The sequence below is a fragment of the Nerophis ophidion genome, linkage group LG05 (genome assembly GCF_033978795.1).
Source record: "Nerophis ophidion isolate RoL-2023_Sa linkage group LG05, RoL_Noph_v1.0, whole genome shotgun sequence".
NCBI lineage: Eukaryota > Metazoa > Chordata > Actinopteri > Syngnathiformes > Syngnathidae > Nerophis > Nerophis ophidion.
The window spans coordinates 50,388,035-50,404,777 of NC_084615.1; the positions used below are offsets into that span (position 1 = coordinate 50,388,035).

Here is a 16,743-nt window from a genome sequence, read left to right on the forward strand (position 1 = left end):
TAGAATGTAGTATAATTGGATGATGAGAGTGTTTGAATTTTCTAGTAAATGTGTCTACTAATCTTTTGCTGCTAATTGGATCCTAGCAGCTGCTTGATAAGACCCCCACCCCTGAACCCCCCTCGTGGCCTTAAATTGATTTTGTGATTAATTATTTTGATAATGTTATAAAACTTCTATAAATATTAATCCATCCCTCCATTTTCTACCGCTTGTCCCTTTTGGGGTTGCGTGGGGTGCTGGAGCCTATCTCAGCTGCATAATAATCAAATAATTCATCCATTTTCTCCTACTTTCGTTCTTTTGCTCATGAGCCCACCCCGAAGCAACCCAGGGGATTCCCTCCTCCTTTTCACTGTTCACGTTTTTCCTCCTGAATTGCGCGTACTGGTGGCGAGCGACGTGAGCGCGCTTCCTTGGAAGGGTTCCCCCTCCGCCCCCGCCCCCCTCCTACCTCTGCGCTTCCAGCTCCGTGCGCGACGCCTCCATCCGCCAGACGAGAAGTTGCGCGCGGCCATGGACGTGCTCAGGAAGCGCTTGCTGGGCATCAGCGTGGCCGTCGCGCACGGCGTCTTCTCCGGCACGCTGAACATCCTGCTGAAGTTCCTGATCAGCAACTTGCACTTCCGCTTCCTCACGCTCATCCAGCTGTGTACGTGCTGCACGGCTGCCCTCGGCCTGGAGGTCCTGAGGAGGACCGGAAGGGTCTCCATCCCCCCCTTCAGCCTGCGCCTCTCCAAGGTAACATCTCCCACTTCTAAAACGTATCTCCTCCCAACTTCATGACAACTAACTAACCGATTGATTGACTGTTTGATGGACTTGCAACTCGTTAAGATAATTCTTGCGCTCATCGATATGCTGCCAATCACCAGCACTAAAATGAGAGAATTAAGCGGTCAGTCAAATCCCCAAAAGCTGTCATCAAAGTGTGCGTGCGCAAGTGATGAAGATGACGACGAAGTTGACAAGTTGATAATATTAAACTTTGAAATGTTGGTGCTGCGAGTTTGCCAATGAGAGTATTTTATAATACCATTTTGACAACTTCTTAGCGTGGATACTAATATGTTAACCTCCAGCTAACCGCTAGGGGGAGCCGTGCTTTAACGCTGGGTTGATTGTGCAGGAGTTTGCTCCGGTGTGCATCCTGTCCACGCTGCAGTCCACGCTCACCTTGTGGTCTCTGCGGGGTCTCAGTCTTCCAATGTACGTGGTCTTCAAGCGCTGCCTGCCCCTCTTCACGCTCTCCATCGGCGTCTGCGTCCTCAAGAACGGTGTGCCCTCCCCGGGCGTTGTGACTGCCGTGCTCATCACTACGGGGGGCGCTGCGCTGGCGGGTAAGCGTCACGTCACACCTGCATGACATCATCACACCTGCATGGCATCATCACACCTGCATGGCATCATCAACTGCGTGGAGGTTGAGTTTTGATGCTCAGTATCATGATGGCGCTGTACTCAAAAACATAGTAAGAGTTACTGCCTTATACCGCTGCTAAATTAATCGTTTCTAATTAATACTTAATATTTATTAATAACTATTAACTAATTTATTAATTAACTGTTGCCCCCGCGACCCGACCTCGGATAAGCGGAGGATGATGGATGGATGGACTTATATTAACTAATTAATGATTACTATTCCATCCATCCATTTCCTACCGCTTATTCCCTTTGGGGTCGCGGGTGGCGCTGGTGCCTATCTCAGCTACAATCAGGCGGAAGGCGGGCTACACCCTGGACAAGTCGCCACCTCATCGCAGGGCCAACACAGATAGACAGACAACATTCACACTCACATTCACACTAGTGCCAATTTAGTGTTGCCAATCAACCTATCCCCAGGTGCATGTCTTTGGAGGAGGGAACCCACGCAGTCACGGGGAGAACATGCAAACTCCACACAGAAAGATCCCGAGCCCGTGATTGAACCCAGGACTACTCAGGACCTTTAAATTGTGAAGCAGACGCACTAACGGTCCAGGGGTCACCAACGCGGTGCCCGCTGGCACCAGGTAGCCCGTAAGGACCAGATGAGTAGCCCGCTGGCCTGTTCTAAAATTAGCTCAAATAGCAGCACTTACCAGTGAGCTGCCTCTATTTTTTAAATTGTATTTATTTATTAGCAAGTTGGTCTCACTTCGCTCGACATTTTCGATTCTAAGAGAGACAAAACTCAAATAGAATTTGAAAACCCAAGAAAATATTTTAAAGACTTGGTCTTCACTTGTTTAAATAAATTAATTTCTTTTTTTACTTTGGTTCTTATAACTTTCAGAAAGACAATTTTAGAGAAAAAATACAACCTTAAAAATTATTCTAGGATTTTTAAACACGTATAACTTTTTTACCTTTTAAATTCCTTCCTCTTCTTTCCTGACAATTTAAATCAATGTTCAAGTATTTTTTTTATTTTTTTTTTTAATGAATAATAATTACATTTTAATTTAATTCTTCATTTTAGCTTCTGATTTTTCGACGAATAATGTTTGTGAAATAGTTCTTCAAACTTATGATTAAAATTCAAAAAAAGTATTCTGGCAAATCTAGAAAATCTGTAGAATCAAATTTAAATCCTATTTCAAAGACTTTTGAATTTTTTTTTAAATTTTTGTTCTGGAAAATCTAGAACAGGGGTGCCCATTACGTCGATCGCGATCGACTGGTCGATCTCGGAGGGTGTGTCAGTCGATCTCAAGCCAGGCATTAAAAAATATACATAAAAATGAGCAATCATCAATCATACCAAGACTTCACTTTCGTCAGTTGTTTGACATTCTCGGCACCCGAGGATCTTGTGAGATGACGCTGGCTGCTGCGAGCTCATATTTAAGAAAAAAATCACTAACAGGGCGGACGCAGAGAAACACATTTTATTTCTAGAGACTCTGTACCTACTGTCAAAACTCTAAAGACCGACTGCACAGTTCCTGTCTTCACCATAAAAGACCTGTTTCATCCTGCCTGTGCTAACAAAATAAGAGTCTCAGAAAGCTAGCGTGCACAAGCTAGCAAGCTACGGAGTTTCAATCAATCAATCAATCAATGTTTACTTATATAGCCCTAAATCACTAGTGTCTCAAAGGGCTGCACAGACCACTACGACATCCTCGGTAGGCCCACATAAGGGCAAGGAAAACTCACACCCAGTGGGACATCGGTGACAATAATGACCCAGTGGGACGTCGGTGACAACGATGACTATGAGAACTTGCAAGTTTGATGCCAATGTATTTCTCCCCTGCCCTCAGTGACCGCTTTCTCACTTGCTTGCCCACCCGCACACTCACTGACGTCACTCACCTGCTGCCAGACATTAAAGGGCCACACACATATGCTACTCTCATAACAAAGTGTTTAAAAACGAGTATGCAAGTTGGACAAATGAGATGCCAAATCCAACCACTTTCATGTGGTATTGGACAGAAAGGAGGACTTTTTTTTTCCTCCATTTGAAAATGCGTACGTTATCAGCACCACTGTCTAATTCCAATCAATGCAAGTCATCAGAATCAAATACACCAACTTATATTCTTGTCTTCATAAAAGAAAGGAATCTATGTGTGTTAAACATGCTTGTATTATCATTAAACACCATTAACTTGTTAACAAAAATGTCTCTTTCATAAATAAATAAATATAAATTATAAATAGGAATGAGGTAGATCTCCTCGACTTGGTCAATTGAAAAGTAGCTCGCCTGCAGAAAAAGTGTGAGCGCCCCTGATCTAGAAGATAAAATGATTTGTCTTTGTTAGAAATATAGCTTGGTGCAATTTTTTATATATTCTAACAAAGTGCAGATTGGATTTTAACTCATTTTAAAACATGTCATCAAAATTATAAAATTAATATTAATCAGGAAAAATTACTAATTATGTTCCATAAATTTTTCTCTTCATTTTTTTTCGGTTGAATTTTGAATTTTAAACAGTCGAAATTGAAGATAAACTATGTTTCAAAATTTAATTTTCATTTTTTTTCGTGTTTTCTCCTCTTTTAAACCATTCAAATAAGTGTTTTTTTCATAATTTATTCTCTACTAAAAACCTTCCGTAAAGGAAAAAAAATGTATGACAGAATGACAGACAGAAATACGCATATTTTTTTTATATTTATAGATTTATTTATTAAAGGTAAATTGAGCAAATTGGCTATTTCTGGCAATTTATTAAAGTGTGTACCAAACTGGTAGCCCTTCGCATTAATCAGCAACCAAGAAGTACCTCTTGGTTTCAAAAAGGTTGGTGACCCCTGCACTAACCCCTCTTCCATCGTGCTGCCCATGATTACTAGTGAAGTGAATTATTTTTATTTAGCGCTTTTTCTCTAGTGACTCAAAGCGCTTTACATAGTGAAACCCAATATCTAAGTTACATTCAAACCAGTGTGGGTGGCACTGGGAGCAGGTGGGTAAAGTGTCTTGCCCAAGGACACAACGGCAGTGACTAGGTTGGCAGAAGCGGGAATTGAACCTGCAACCCTCAAGTTGCAACCGAGCTAAACCGCCCCACGGCGGTTTAGCTTATTATTACTGGTTGAATCTATTAATAGATATTATTGGTACTATGAATTAATGGCTGTAGTATATTGATCTAAGAGTAATTATTTAATGTTAGTTAAATGAGTCAGAAATACCACACTTGACATCATCCCCTGTATGACATCGTCCCCTGTGTGACGTAATTACCTGATTGATGTCACCACCTGCATAACATCATCACTTTTATGACATTGTCACCTGCGGGACGTTATTTCCGGTGTGACGTCCCCACCTGTAAAACATTACCTTCATGGCGTTGTCACCTGTGTGATGTCATCACCTGTATAACATTATCACCTGTGTAACATCATCACTTATATGATGTTGTCACCTACATGGCGTTGTCACCTGAGTGACGTTATAACCTGAGTGATGTCATGACCTGTGTAACATCATCACTTATATGATGTTGTCACCTGTGTGACATTATAATCTGAGTGATGTCATCACCTGTACAACATTACCACCTGTGTAACATCATCACTTATATGATGTTGTCACCTGTATGGCGTCCCCTGTGGGACGTTATTCGTTATTACCTGTGTGAAGTCCATCCATCCATCCATTTCCTATACCGCTTATTCCCTTTTGGGGGCGCTGGTGCTTATCTCTGCTATAATCAGGCGGAAGGCGGGGCACACCATGGACAAGTCGCCATCTCATTGCAGTGTGTGAAGTCCCCATCTATATAACATCATCCCCTACATGACATCGTCATCTGTATTGTGTCAACACCTGTGTGACATTGTTACCTTTATGACATTGTCGCCTGTGTGACATCGTCACCTGCATTATGTTGCCACCTGTATAAATCACATTGTCACCTGTATGACATCATCGCCTGTGTGACATTGTCACCTGTAAGACATCAGAAGAATCAGAATAATTTTTATCTGTCCGTTCCAACATGTACAAGACACATCAGAACTGAAATTACATTTTCGGCACAGTCCCGCTAAGAGCAGACACACGTTACAGGGGGGGGGGCAAGACGAGACCGCCGACGGATCAGCCGGTTACAGCGCTCCTTAAAAAGATAAGAAAAGGGTGACATTAGGAAAGGGGGGGGGAGTAAAAAATATCAGTCCAAGGCTAGACCCTCAGCAGAGGTCTAGTCTGAGTCCAAGGAAAAAAACTCACATAGCATGGCACACATTAAACATACATATATCACACCAACTTGCAACAGAGGGAGGGGTGGGTTTGCGCAGGCCCGCTGTTCGCTCTGTAGCGCCGCTCAGCCATTTCACAACCCCAGAGGAGATAAGCGTTGGTGAGGGTGTTGATTTAAGGGTCGGGGTCATGTGTGTGCGTATGCCCAATTAACTCGGGAGAGGTGAAGTGTTTTTGTATGGCTGAGGCTGATAAAGTTTGGCTAAAGATGTTGACAAAAAGGAAGGTCAAAAGCGTCTATCTTTGAGGAGTCTTCGGGAGATTTTCATCAGAACAGCCTGCTCCATGGCAAGGCCATTCAGGGAGTCCAAATCGTAGATAAAAAGTTGTTTTCCTTCGAGAAGACAAAATATTGACTTGTCTTCTCTGCTTGTCCATGCTGGACCTTTTTTAGTTCCAATTAATTATTCCTTCTCTGCAAACTTTTCCAAGATGAGATCCATTTTGCGATTCAACTCAGAAATCGCACAAGTCTGTGTTCCCACAGCCCGACCCAATCCTTTCATTGCGTTGAACAGCCGTTGGCCCCTTGAGTGGCTGCCATCGTCTTCCGAATTTGTCGATACACCAGAGCAATGCCCAGCCCAATCAGCAAGTGCCCCGTGATCACAGCTCCAAATAGGTAGACATTATCATTTGCGTGACGTCACCTGCATAAATGACATTGTCACCTGTATGACGTCATCACCTGTGCGACATCATCACCTGTATGACGTCACCTATGGAGCCAGAATACCGCCAGTAAGATTTGGCATCGGAAAAAAAACATTGACATTGTAGATAAAGTTGTATTGGCACGGCAACAAATGAATTGAAAACATTATAATAACACAATCTTTTTGTGAATGTTTTTGTTGCCAATATTCATATTTTTGTACAGTTTGTGCGTGTTTCAAAGGTTTTTATGATTGCTTCTCTTTTTTAGGATTTTGTTTCTTTTTTTACAGGATAAACATAATGACAGTGTTTTATTATGAGTGGCAGGTGCCTGTGGGCGGGGCTTATAACAAATTTACCTAAAATCAGTTTTACTGTACTGAAAAAACACTGTAGAAGAAGAATGAAGGACCAATGGCATCTAAATGAAGTGTAAAAGTTATATGACGCATTTGTTTTAACCTAGCAATACTTTGACAATGTACTATACACAGTAAAAAAATATTCTGTAAAGAAACGGTCATCTACTGGCAGCTATGGCTGCCAAACGAAAACCATAAAATTAAAGTAAAACATTGTAAACCAAATAATGATTAAAAACATTATATTTACAGAAATTTTCTTGAAACGTTTTGCGGAAAAATATGGCAATTTTACATATTTTTACTAAATAATTAAAATCTACCACCTTTAATAAAGTGATGATGCAAACAGTTAGCAGAAAAATACCTTTATTCTGCAGAGTTTTTCCAAATTATTACGATCAACCACCTTTAATGAAGTGACAATGCTGGTAGTTCCACAGAAAAGTACCCTTATTTTACAGATTTTTTCTGAATTGTTAAGATCAGGGGTCTCAAACTCAATTTACCTGGGGGCCACTGGATGCAGAAACTTGTTGCTATGTAATCCTTCTTTGAATGGCTATCCCGCCCAAGCAACATACTTGTCAATCATCCCGATTTTACCGAGAGACATTTGGTGACCCTCCCGAAGGATTGTCCCGATGTTCGCCCGGAAATGTATATTATGTACGTGGCTTGACAGCACTGCCTTTTTTACCTCTACAACATTTTCGTCGCCTTCGGTCATTCACCATTCGAATAGCTTGGTCAACAGCCATACAGGTCACACTGAGGGTGGCTGTAAAAACAAATTTAAGACTGTTACAAATATGCGCCACATTGTGAACCCACATCAAAAAAGAATGACAAACACTTTTCGGAAGAACATCTTCGCCGTAACACAACATAAACACAAAAAATACCCAGAATCCAATGCAGCCCTAACTTTTACGGGCTACACCGCCGCTAACCCCCCCATATCACCGCCCTCCTCCGTGTGTCGGTTGAGGTGGGCGGGGTTTGGTGGTAGCTGGGGTGTATATTGTAACACGGAAAATTTAGGGCTGCATTGGATTCTGGGTATTTGTTCTTTTGTGTTTATGTTGTGTTACGGTGAAGATGTTCTCCCGAAATGTGTTTGTCCATGATTCACTCGATATTGCCGTGATATTTAGCAAAACTCCTTATGGAACAATACTTTGTTACATTTCCAAGTAGAGAGAAAAGAGCATTTAAACTGTAACGTTTTCATTTAAAACATTTAAACCCAGACATTTAAAGCTTGGTGTGATTTGTGTTAAAATACGAGACTTCGACTATCGTAATGTTGAGCAACCTCCAGCGGCTCTTCCATTTGTTCCCCCGGGAGGGAGCCATCATATCCAGGCTGTGGAGACAACTTCATGCACGGAAAATTTTTCAGTTTGAAAGTAAAACCTTATATCTGATCTATATTTTACTTTTTATGTTTACATCTAAATAGATGGACTCATGTTTTACTGTATGTCTTGTTATGTATTGTCACTTTTATAAACAATGCGCTAAAACGACCGCTATTGTGAATACTTTTCTGCCTTAATTGCAAATAATACAAAATAGGGAGATACATTCAGATATCCTAAAATTATATTCCACATAATATTCACATGTACAACCTACAACGTGTTTTTAAAACATACATCCATTCATCCATCCATTTTTCTACCGCTTGTCCCTTTTAGGGTCGCGGGGGATGTTGGAGCCTATCTCTTCTTAAAACATCAACTGCTATGTTGTAGAGCTGAGGGATTATTTAAAATTAATTTCAAAAATAGGATGGACTTTTAGAGGAGACATTTCTATTAACACTGCAGTAAGGTGGTGAATTGTCCAGGGTGTACCCCGCCTACCGCCAGGATGCAGCTGAGATAGGCTTCAGCACACTCCGCAACCCAGGAAGGGACAAGCGGTAGGAAATGGATGGATCAACAAATTTCTATTAACATTTACATAAAAAAAATCTTTAAAAAATAATATCTGAGTAGTACTTTGTGATGTTGCTGTATGTAATTCAAAAAGACAAAGAACTCTGCCTTTGTGGGACATCTGGACTACCTTTACAGGTGTGTCTCTGAGAGGACATCAAACTACATTTTATTTAAAAAAAATCAACAGTAATATAATAAATCCTCCATTAACTATCATAACTAATAAATATGAGTACTTGCTTTAAAGTTACTTTATTTGCTGTTTAATAAATTAAACATGTAATAAATAACAGAAATACATCCTAATAACATTTTTACCGCTGAAATCAACTGCATATATAAAAACAATTGTAAAAGTAACAAAATTGACCGGAGTGCTTTACAAAGTAGACAAAGAGTAATAAAGTAAGTCACTGTATCATGTTTACGAATACAAGAGTTCTCTCTGAGCAGGAGATGAATCTGCTGACAGCAAGACATACAGTTCTAAACAAGATAAATGAAAACGACAACTTTTGCTTCATAATTAAATGTTCTGAAACGTTTCAAAACTTAATTTAGATGCCCTCAGTCCTCCTTTCTTCCTCTAAGGCAGGGGTCCCCAAACTTCGGCCCGCCAGCGAGATATATATATATATATATATATATATATATATATATATATATATATATATATATATATATATATATATATTATATTAGGGCTGCAAATCTTTGGGTGTCCCACGATTTAATTCAATATCGATTTTTGGGGTCACGATTCGATAATATATCGTTTTTTTTTCGATTCAACGCGATTCTCGATTCAAAAACGATATTTTTTCGATTCAAAACAATTCTGTATTCATTCAATACATAGGATTTCAGCAGGCTCTACCCCAGTGTGCTGACATGCTAGCAGAGTAGATAGATAGATAGATAGATAGTACCTTATTGATTCCTTCAGGAGAGTTCCTTCAGGAAAATTAAAAGTAGTAGATTTCTTTTTAAAGGTTTTATAATTATAAAGGACAATGTTTTATCAACTGATTGCAATAAGGTACATTTGTTTGAACTATTAAACAAACCAAAAATATGACTTGTTTTATCTTTGTGAAAACATTGGACACAGTGTGTTATCAAGCTTATGAGATGTGATGAAAGCGTAAGCCACTGTGACACTTATGTTCTTATTTATGTTATTTTTTTTTTATAAATGTCTAATGATAATGTCAATTACATATTTTTAATCACTGCTATGCTGAAATTATAACTAATATTGCTACTGTTGTTGATAATATTAATTTTTGTTTCACTACTTTTGGTTTGTTCTGTGTCGTGTTTGTGTCTCCTTTCAATTGCTCTTTTTATTGCAGTTCTGAGTGTTGCTGGGTCAGGTTTGGTTTTGGAATTGGATTGCATTGTTATGGTATTGCTGTGTGGTGGTTTGTTGGATTGATAAAAAAAAATTATAAACAAATACATCGATTTTGAATCGCACAACGGATTCGATTCTTATTCGAATCTATTTTTCCCACACCCCTAATATATATATATATATATATATATATATATATATATATATATATATATATATATATATATATATATATACATATATATATATATACAAACCCCGTTTCCATATGAGTTGGGAAATTGTGTTAGATGTAAATATAAACATAATACAATGATTTGCAAATCCTTTTCATCCCATATTCAATTGAATGCACTACAAAGACAACATATTTGATGTTCAAACTCATAAACTTAATTTTTTTTTGCAAATAATAATTAACTTAGAATTTCATGGCTGCAACATGTGCCAAAGTAGTTGGAAAAAGGACATTGTTCACCACTGTGTTACACCACATTTTCTTTTAAAAAAACTCAATAAACGTTTGGGAACTGTGGAAAATAATTGTTGAAGCTTTGAAAGTGGAATTCTTTACCATTCTTGTTTGATGTACAGCTTCAGTTGTTCAACAGTCCGGGGTCTTGTCGCATTTTACGCTTCATAATGCGCCACACATTTTCGATGGGAGACATGTCTGGACTGCAGGCGGGCCAGGAAAGTACTTGCTTTCTTTTACTATAAAGCCACGCTGTTGTAACACATGGCTTGGCATTGTTTTGCTGAAATAAGCAGGGGCATCCATGATAACGTTGCTTGGATGACAACATATGTTGCTCCAAAATCTTTCAGCATTAATGGTGCCTTCACAGATTTGTAAGTTACCCATGCCTTGGGCACTAATACACCTCATACCATCACAGTTGCTGGCTTTTGAACTTTGCGCCTACACCAATCCGGATGGTTATTTTCCTCTTTGTTCCGGAGGACACCACGGCCACAGTTTCCAAATATAATTTGAAATGTGCACTCATCAGACCACATAACACTTTTCCACTTTGCATCAGTTCATCTTAAATGAGCTTGGGCCCAGCGAAGCCGGCGGCATTCCTGGGTGTTGTTGATAAATGGTTTTCGCTTTGGATAGTAGAGTTTTAACTTGAACTTAAAAATGTAGCGACAAACTGTAGTTACTAAAACTGTTCGACAATTTGCTTACAAAGTGGTGACCCTCGCCCCATCCTTGTTTGTGAATTACTTAGCATTTCATAGAGGCTGCTTTTATACCCAATCATGGCACCCACCTGTTCCCAATTAGCCTGCACAACTGTGGGATGTTCCAAATAAGTGTTAATGAGCATTCCTCAACTTTATCAGTATTTATTGCCACCTTTCCAAAATTCTTTGTCACGTGTTGCTGGCATCAAATTCTAAAGGTAATGATTATTTGCACAAAAAAAAAATGTTTATCAGTTTGAACATAAGATATGTTGTCTTTTTAGCATATTCAACTGAATATGGGTTGAAAATGATTTGCAAATCCTTGTATTCCGTTTATATTTACATCTAACACAATTTCCCAACTCATATGGAAACGGGGTTTGTATATATATATATATATATATATATATATATATATAGAAGTATATATATATATGCATATATATAGAAGTATATGTATGTGTATATATATATATATATATATATATATATATATATATATATATATATATATATATATATATATATATATATATTCATTCATTCATCATCTTCCGCTTATCCGAGGTCGGGTCGCGGGGGCAACAGCCTAAGCAGGGAAACCCAGACTTCCCTTTCCCCAGCCACTTCGTCTAGCTCTTCCCGGGGGATCCCGAGGCGTTCCCAGGCCAGCCGGGAGACATAGTCTTCCCAACGTGTCCTGGGTCTTCCCCGTGGCCTCCTACCGGTTGGACGTGCCCTAAACACCTCCCTAGGGAGGCGTTCGGGTGGCATCCTGACCAGATGCCCGAACCACCTCATCTGGCTCCTCTCGATGTGAAGGAGCAGCGGCTTTACTTTGAGTCCCTCCCGAATGGCAGAGCTTCTCACCCTATCTCTAAGGGAGAGCCCCGCCACACGGCGGAGGAAACTCATTTCGGCCGCTTGTACCCGTGATCTTATCCTTTCGGTCATGACCCAAAGCTCATGACCATAGGTGAGGATGGGAACGTAGATCGACCGGTAAATTGAGAGCTTTGCCTTCCGGCTCAGCTCCTTCTTCACCACAACGGATCGGTACAACGTCCGCATTACTGAAGACGCCGCACAGATCCGTCTGTCGATCTCACGATCCACTCTTCCCTCACTCGTGAACAAGACTCCTAGGTACTTGAAATCCTCCACTTGGGGCAGGGTCTCCTCCCCAACCCGGAGATGGCACTCCACCCTTTTCCGGGCGAGAACCATGGACTCGGACTTGGAGGTGCTGATTCTCATTCCGGTCGCTTCACACTCGGCTGCGAACCGATCCAGCGAGAGCTGAAGATCCCGGTCAGATGAAGCCATCAGGACCACATCATCTGCAAAAAGCAGAGACCTAATCCTGCGGTTACCAAACCGGAACCCCTCAACGCCTTGACTGCGCCTAGAAATTCTGTCCATAAAAGTTATGAACAGAATCGGTGACAAAGGACAGCCTTGGCAGAGTCCAACCCTCACTGGAAATGTGTTCGACTTGCGGACCAAGCTCTGGCACTGATCGTACAGGGAACGGACCGCCACAATGAGACAGTCCGATACCCCATACTCTCTGAGCACTCCCCACAGGACTTCCCGAGGGACACGGTCGAATGCCTTCTCCAAGTCCACAAAGCACATGTAGACTGGTTGGGCAAACTCCCATGCACCCTCAAGAACCCTGCCGAGAGTATAGAGCTGGTCCACAGTTCCACGACCAGGACGAAAACCACACTGTTCCTCCTGAATCCGAGGTTCGACTATCCGGCGAAGCCTCCTCTCCAGTACACCTGAATAAACCTTACCGGGAAGGCTGAGGAGTGTGATCCCACGATAGTTGGAACACACCCTCCGGTCCCCCTTCTTAAAGAGAGGAACCACCACCCCGGTCTGCCAATCCAGAGGTACCGCCCCCGATGTCCACGCGATACTGCAAAGTCTTGTCAACCAAGACAGCCCCACAGCATCCAGAGCCTTAAGGAACTCCGGGCGGATCTCGTCCACCCCTGGGGCCTTGCCACCGAGGAGCTTTTTAACTACCTCAGCGACCTCAGCCCAAGAAATAGGAGAGTCCACCACAGATTCCCCAGGCACTGCTTCCTCATAGGAAGACGTGTTGGTGGGATTGAGGAGGTCTTCGAAGTATTCCTTCCACCTATCCACAACATCCGCAGTCGAGGTCAGCAGAACACCATCCGCACCATACACGGTGTTGATAGTGCACTGCTTCCCCTTCCTGAGGCGGCGGACGGTGGTCCAGAATCGCTTCGAAGCCGTCCGGAAGTCGTTTTCCATGGCTTCCCCGATCTCTTCCCATGTCCGAGTTTTTGCCTCCGCGACCGCTGAAGCTGCACACCGCTTGGCCTATCGGTACCAGTCCACTGCCTCCGGAGTCCTATGAGCCAAAAGGACCCGATAGGACTCCTTCTTCAGCTTGACGGCATCCCTCACCGCTGGTGTCCACCAAGGGGTTTTAGGATTGCCGCCCCGACAGGCACCAACTACCTTGCGGCCACAGCTCCGATCTGCCGCCTCGACAATAGAGGCGGCAATATATATATATATTGTAGGAGCCATTTTAGGCATCCTTATTTTTGTGTTGGCATTACTTTCTTTTGTCACTAGGTGGCGGGCTTTTTGGTTGAGCAGTGCAGGGTTGAAGGCATAAATAGAAGCACAGGTGAGCTGATTAGGGAGGACTCAGGTGTGGGAGCACAAACCGTTCTTACCACAACAGCAGACAACAACAGCAGACAACGACAGACAACAACACACAGCAACAGGCAGGAAAGACAGGAGAACATATGGCACCATGTCACTACAATAATCCATGGTATGTTTCATTCACCCTGCAAGTTAATTAATAAATATGCATTAACTGGATTTCTGACTGGACCTCACTTCAATGCAATGTTTGCTGCTGCGTAGGATCACTCCCTCAAACCTGTTGAGTAGTGTCAATAAATTTGAACATTTAAAGGTGAAGATTGCCACTACAACTCAAGTAAGAACGGTGCTCTTCGAGTGAAAAGGACAACAAAAAGAACACTGAAAGACATCAAAAAGCCGCAAGAGGACGAATTGTGCCGCGGCCACGCTGCTACTCATCAGCCAGGGTGATTGGAAACACCTGCCAGCTCTATAGGGTGAGTTGTGTGGAGCTGAAAGCAGCACAAGGGAGAGACTTGGTCAATTATGTCTGGTGGAAAATATGATATACAGCCACAAGGTGGCGAAAATGTGGATCCTGAAAAGGAAAATGTACAATATTCTGAAAAGGAAAAAAGAGCCATAACGTATACTGCCAAAAGCTTGAAAATGAAAGTTGACAATTATCATAAAGCAATAGGAACATGTGTTAAAAAAGCTGGTAAAATAAGGGACACAATAAAACAACTCATGCATTCAAATGAAAATGATGAAAATGCAAACTCTGTAAGAGGTCACTTGGATAAATTGATTCATTTGTGTGGAGAGGCAAGGGAGAATCATTCCTCATTGATTGCCTTACCATTGCCTGAAGAGGAACTTGATAGAAAAAATGACTGGTTTCAAGAAAATATTAAGATACTAGAAGGTTTCATAAAACTTGTGCATGAATGGTTATCAGAAGTGAAAAGGCTAACCACACATGACACTGCTCCTGTAGAAGAGGAGTCACAATTGCATCATTCTCAAACACCTAGCTCAGTTGAAACACAATTCCAAGATGAAATGCATGTTTCACTTCCCCATGATGAACACTTATGTGTTACACTTTCTGATATTGGAGCCCAGGACAGTGCATCGAATGTCTCAATCACACGCACCTCCATAACATCAAGAACCTCTTCTACCTCATCTGCTCGTATTTTGGCCCAGGCCGAAAAGGCTGCTCTCATGTCAGAGGCTGCTGCATTGGAGAAAAAACATCAGATTGAATCACACCAAAGAAAACAAGAACAATTCGCAAAACAACAGGAACAACTCAGAATGGAAAAGGAAAAGTTGGAAATGGAAACCAAGCTGGCTGCAGCAAATGCAAGGGAGCAAGTTTTTGCAACCACGGGATCTAGGGAAGGATCAAGAGTGTCAAAAATGAGCTCTGAATCACACAAGGGAGCTGCTGCTCCAAAGAAAACAATGCTCCTCTCTGAAACACAGGTTGTGAAGCCAAAACAATTCATATATGAAAAGTACACCAAAGGTCATTACATGACTCCAAGACAGGCTGCTCTCTCTTTAATGCAAACTGACAATGTATCAAAATCAACTATGCAAATGGAAAATGTGTCGAATACAACTGGGCAAAGTAATCATACTCATGTGAAAAAAGATGATGTTAAAGGTCATACAGTTCACACTACACCCCCTGTCACAGATGCCATCAAACAAGATCACATTCTTGATTTACTAAAAGGACAACATGATTTCAATGCCTTATTAAGCAGAATGTCCATTCCTCTTTACCATCAAGAGACATACCTGTTTTTGATGGAGATCCGTTTCAGTAGGAAACCTTTATAAGGGCATTTGAATATGGAGTGGAGAAAAGGTGTGACACCTATGACTGTTTGCATTACCTCGAACAATATACTAGAGGGCATCCAAAAGAGCTGGTTCAAAGTTGCCAACATTTGCCTCCGTCCCAGGGCTACCAGAAGGCAAGACAGCTACTCAAAGAACATTTTGGTAATGAATATCATATTGCAACAGCATATATGGAAAATGCTTTTTCCTGGGGAACAATTAAATTGGAGGATGTAAAAGGATTGAGAGCATTCTCTCTATTCCTCAGAAGTTGTTCCAATGCAATGGGAAGTCTGGCCTATATGGAAGAAATGAACGTTGTTTCTAATATGAGGACCATCATCCTAAAGCTTCCATACAAGCTCAGAGAGCAGTGGAGGAACAAGCCCTGTGACCTACAGGAGATGCAAGGCCATCGTGTCATTTTCCCAGACCTTGTAAACTTTATTGAAAAAGAAGTCAAAATACTCTCTGATCCACTGTTTGGTAAGATTCAGGACACTAAGCAATCAACTGTCAAACCCTCATCCGTCCCTAAGCCAAGAGTAAATTCAAGTCCAAGGAGCAGTGTTGTGGCATAAAACACTGAAAGTGATTGTTCCTATAACCCCTTTGTTTCAAATGTTTGTTCCACTTGGGGCGCGGGCATCTTGTCTGACTCACACCTTTTACACAACCTTCCTTGTCATGTATTCTTCCTTTTCCCGCTTTCCCTCCACTAATTCAAGCTGATCCAGCAGCGATATTGAAGATTGTTTTATTTACAATAATTAAGGAACAGAATACTCGGGAAACAAAATAAATGGTAGCTTATATAAAGCCGAGGTCTACAGACAGGTGAGGTCTACAGACAGGTGAGGTCAAAGACGGTATGCTGGTGCCCGACTGCCAATCACACGCCCAGCGCACTCCTGCCCCTTATAGGCCTGCGTGGGAACTTTTCACCACCTGCAAAGGGTGCACACTGACATACACGCATGAATCACTCAAAAACAA

At 41.5% G+C, this 16,743-nt stretch overlaps 1 protein-coding gene across 1 annotated transcript in view; it reads left to right on the plus strand.

The window, feature by feature from the left end:
* Window positions 1-190: 190 nt before the first annotated feature.
* Window positions 191-16,743, plus strand: part of slc35d3 (solute carrier family 35 member D3) — a 40,084-nt gene continuing 23,531 nt past the window's right edge. The window contains exons 1-2 of the mRNA XM_061901364.1: window positions 191-741; window positions 1,130-1,340. Of these exons, the coding sequence (XP_061757348.1) occupies window positions 310-741; window positions 1,130-1,340 (643 nt within the window). The 5' untranslated portion in view covers window positions 191-309. The remainder of the gene's footprint in view (window positions 742-1,129; window positions 1,341-16,743) is intronic.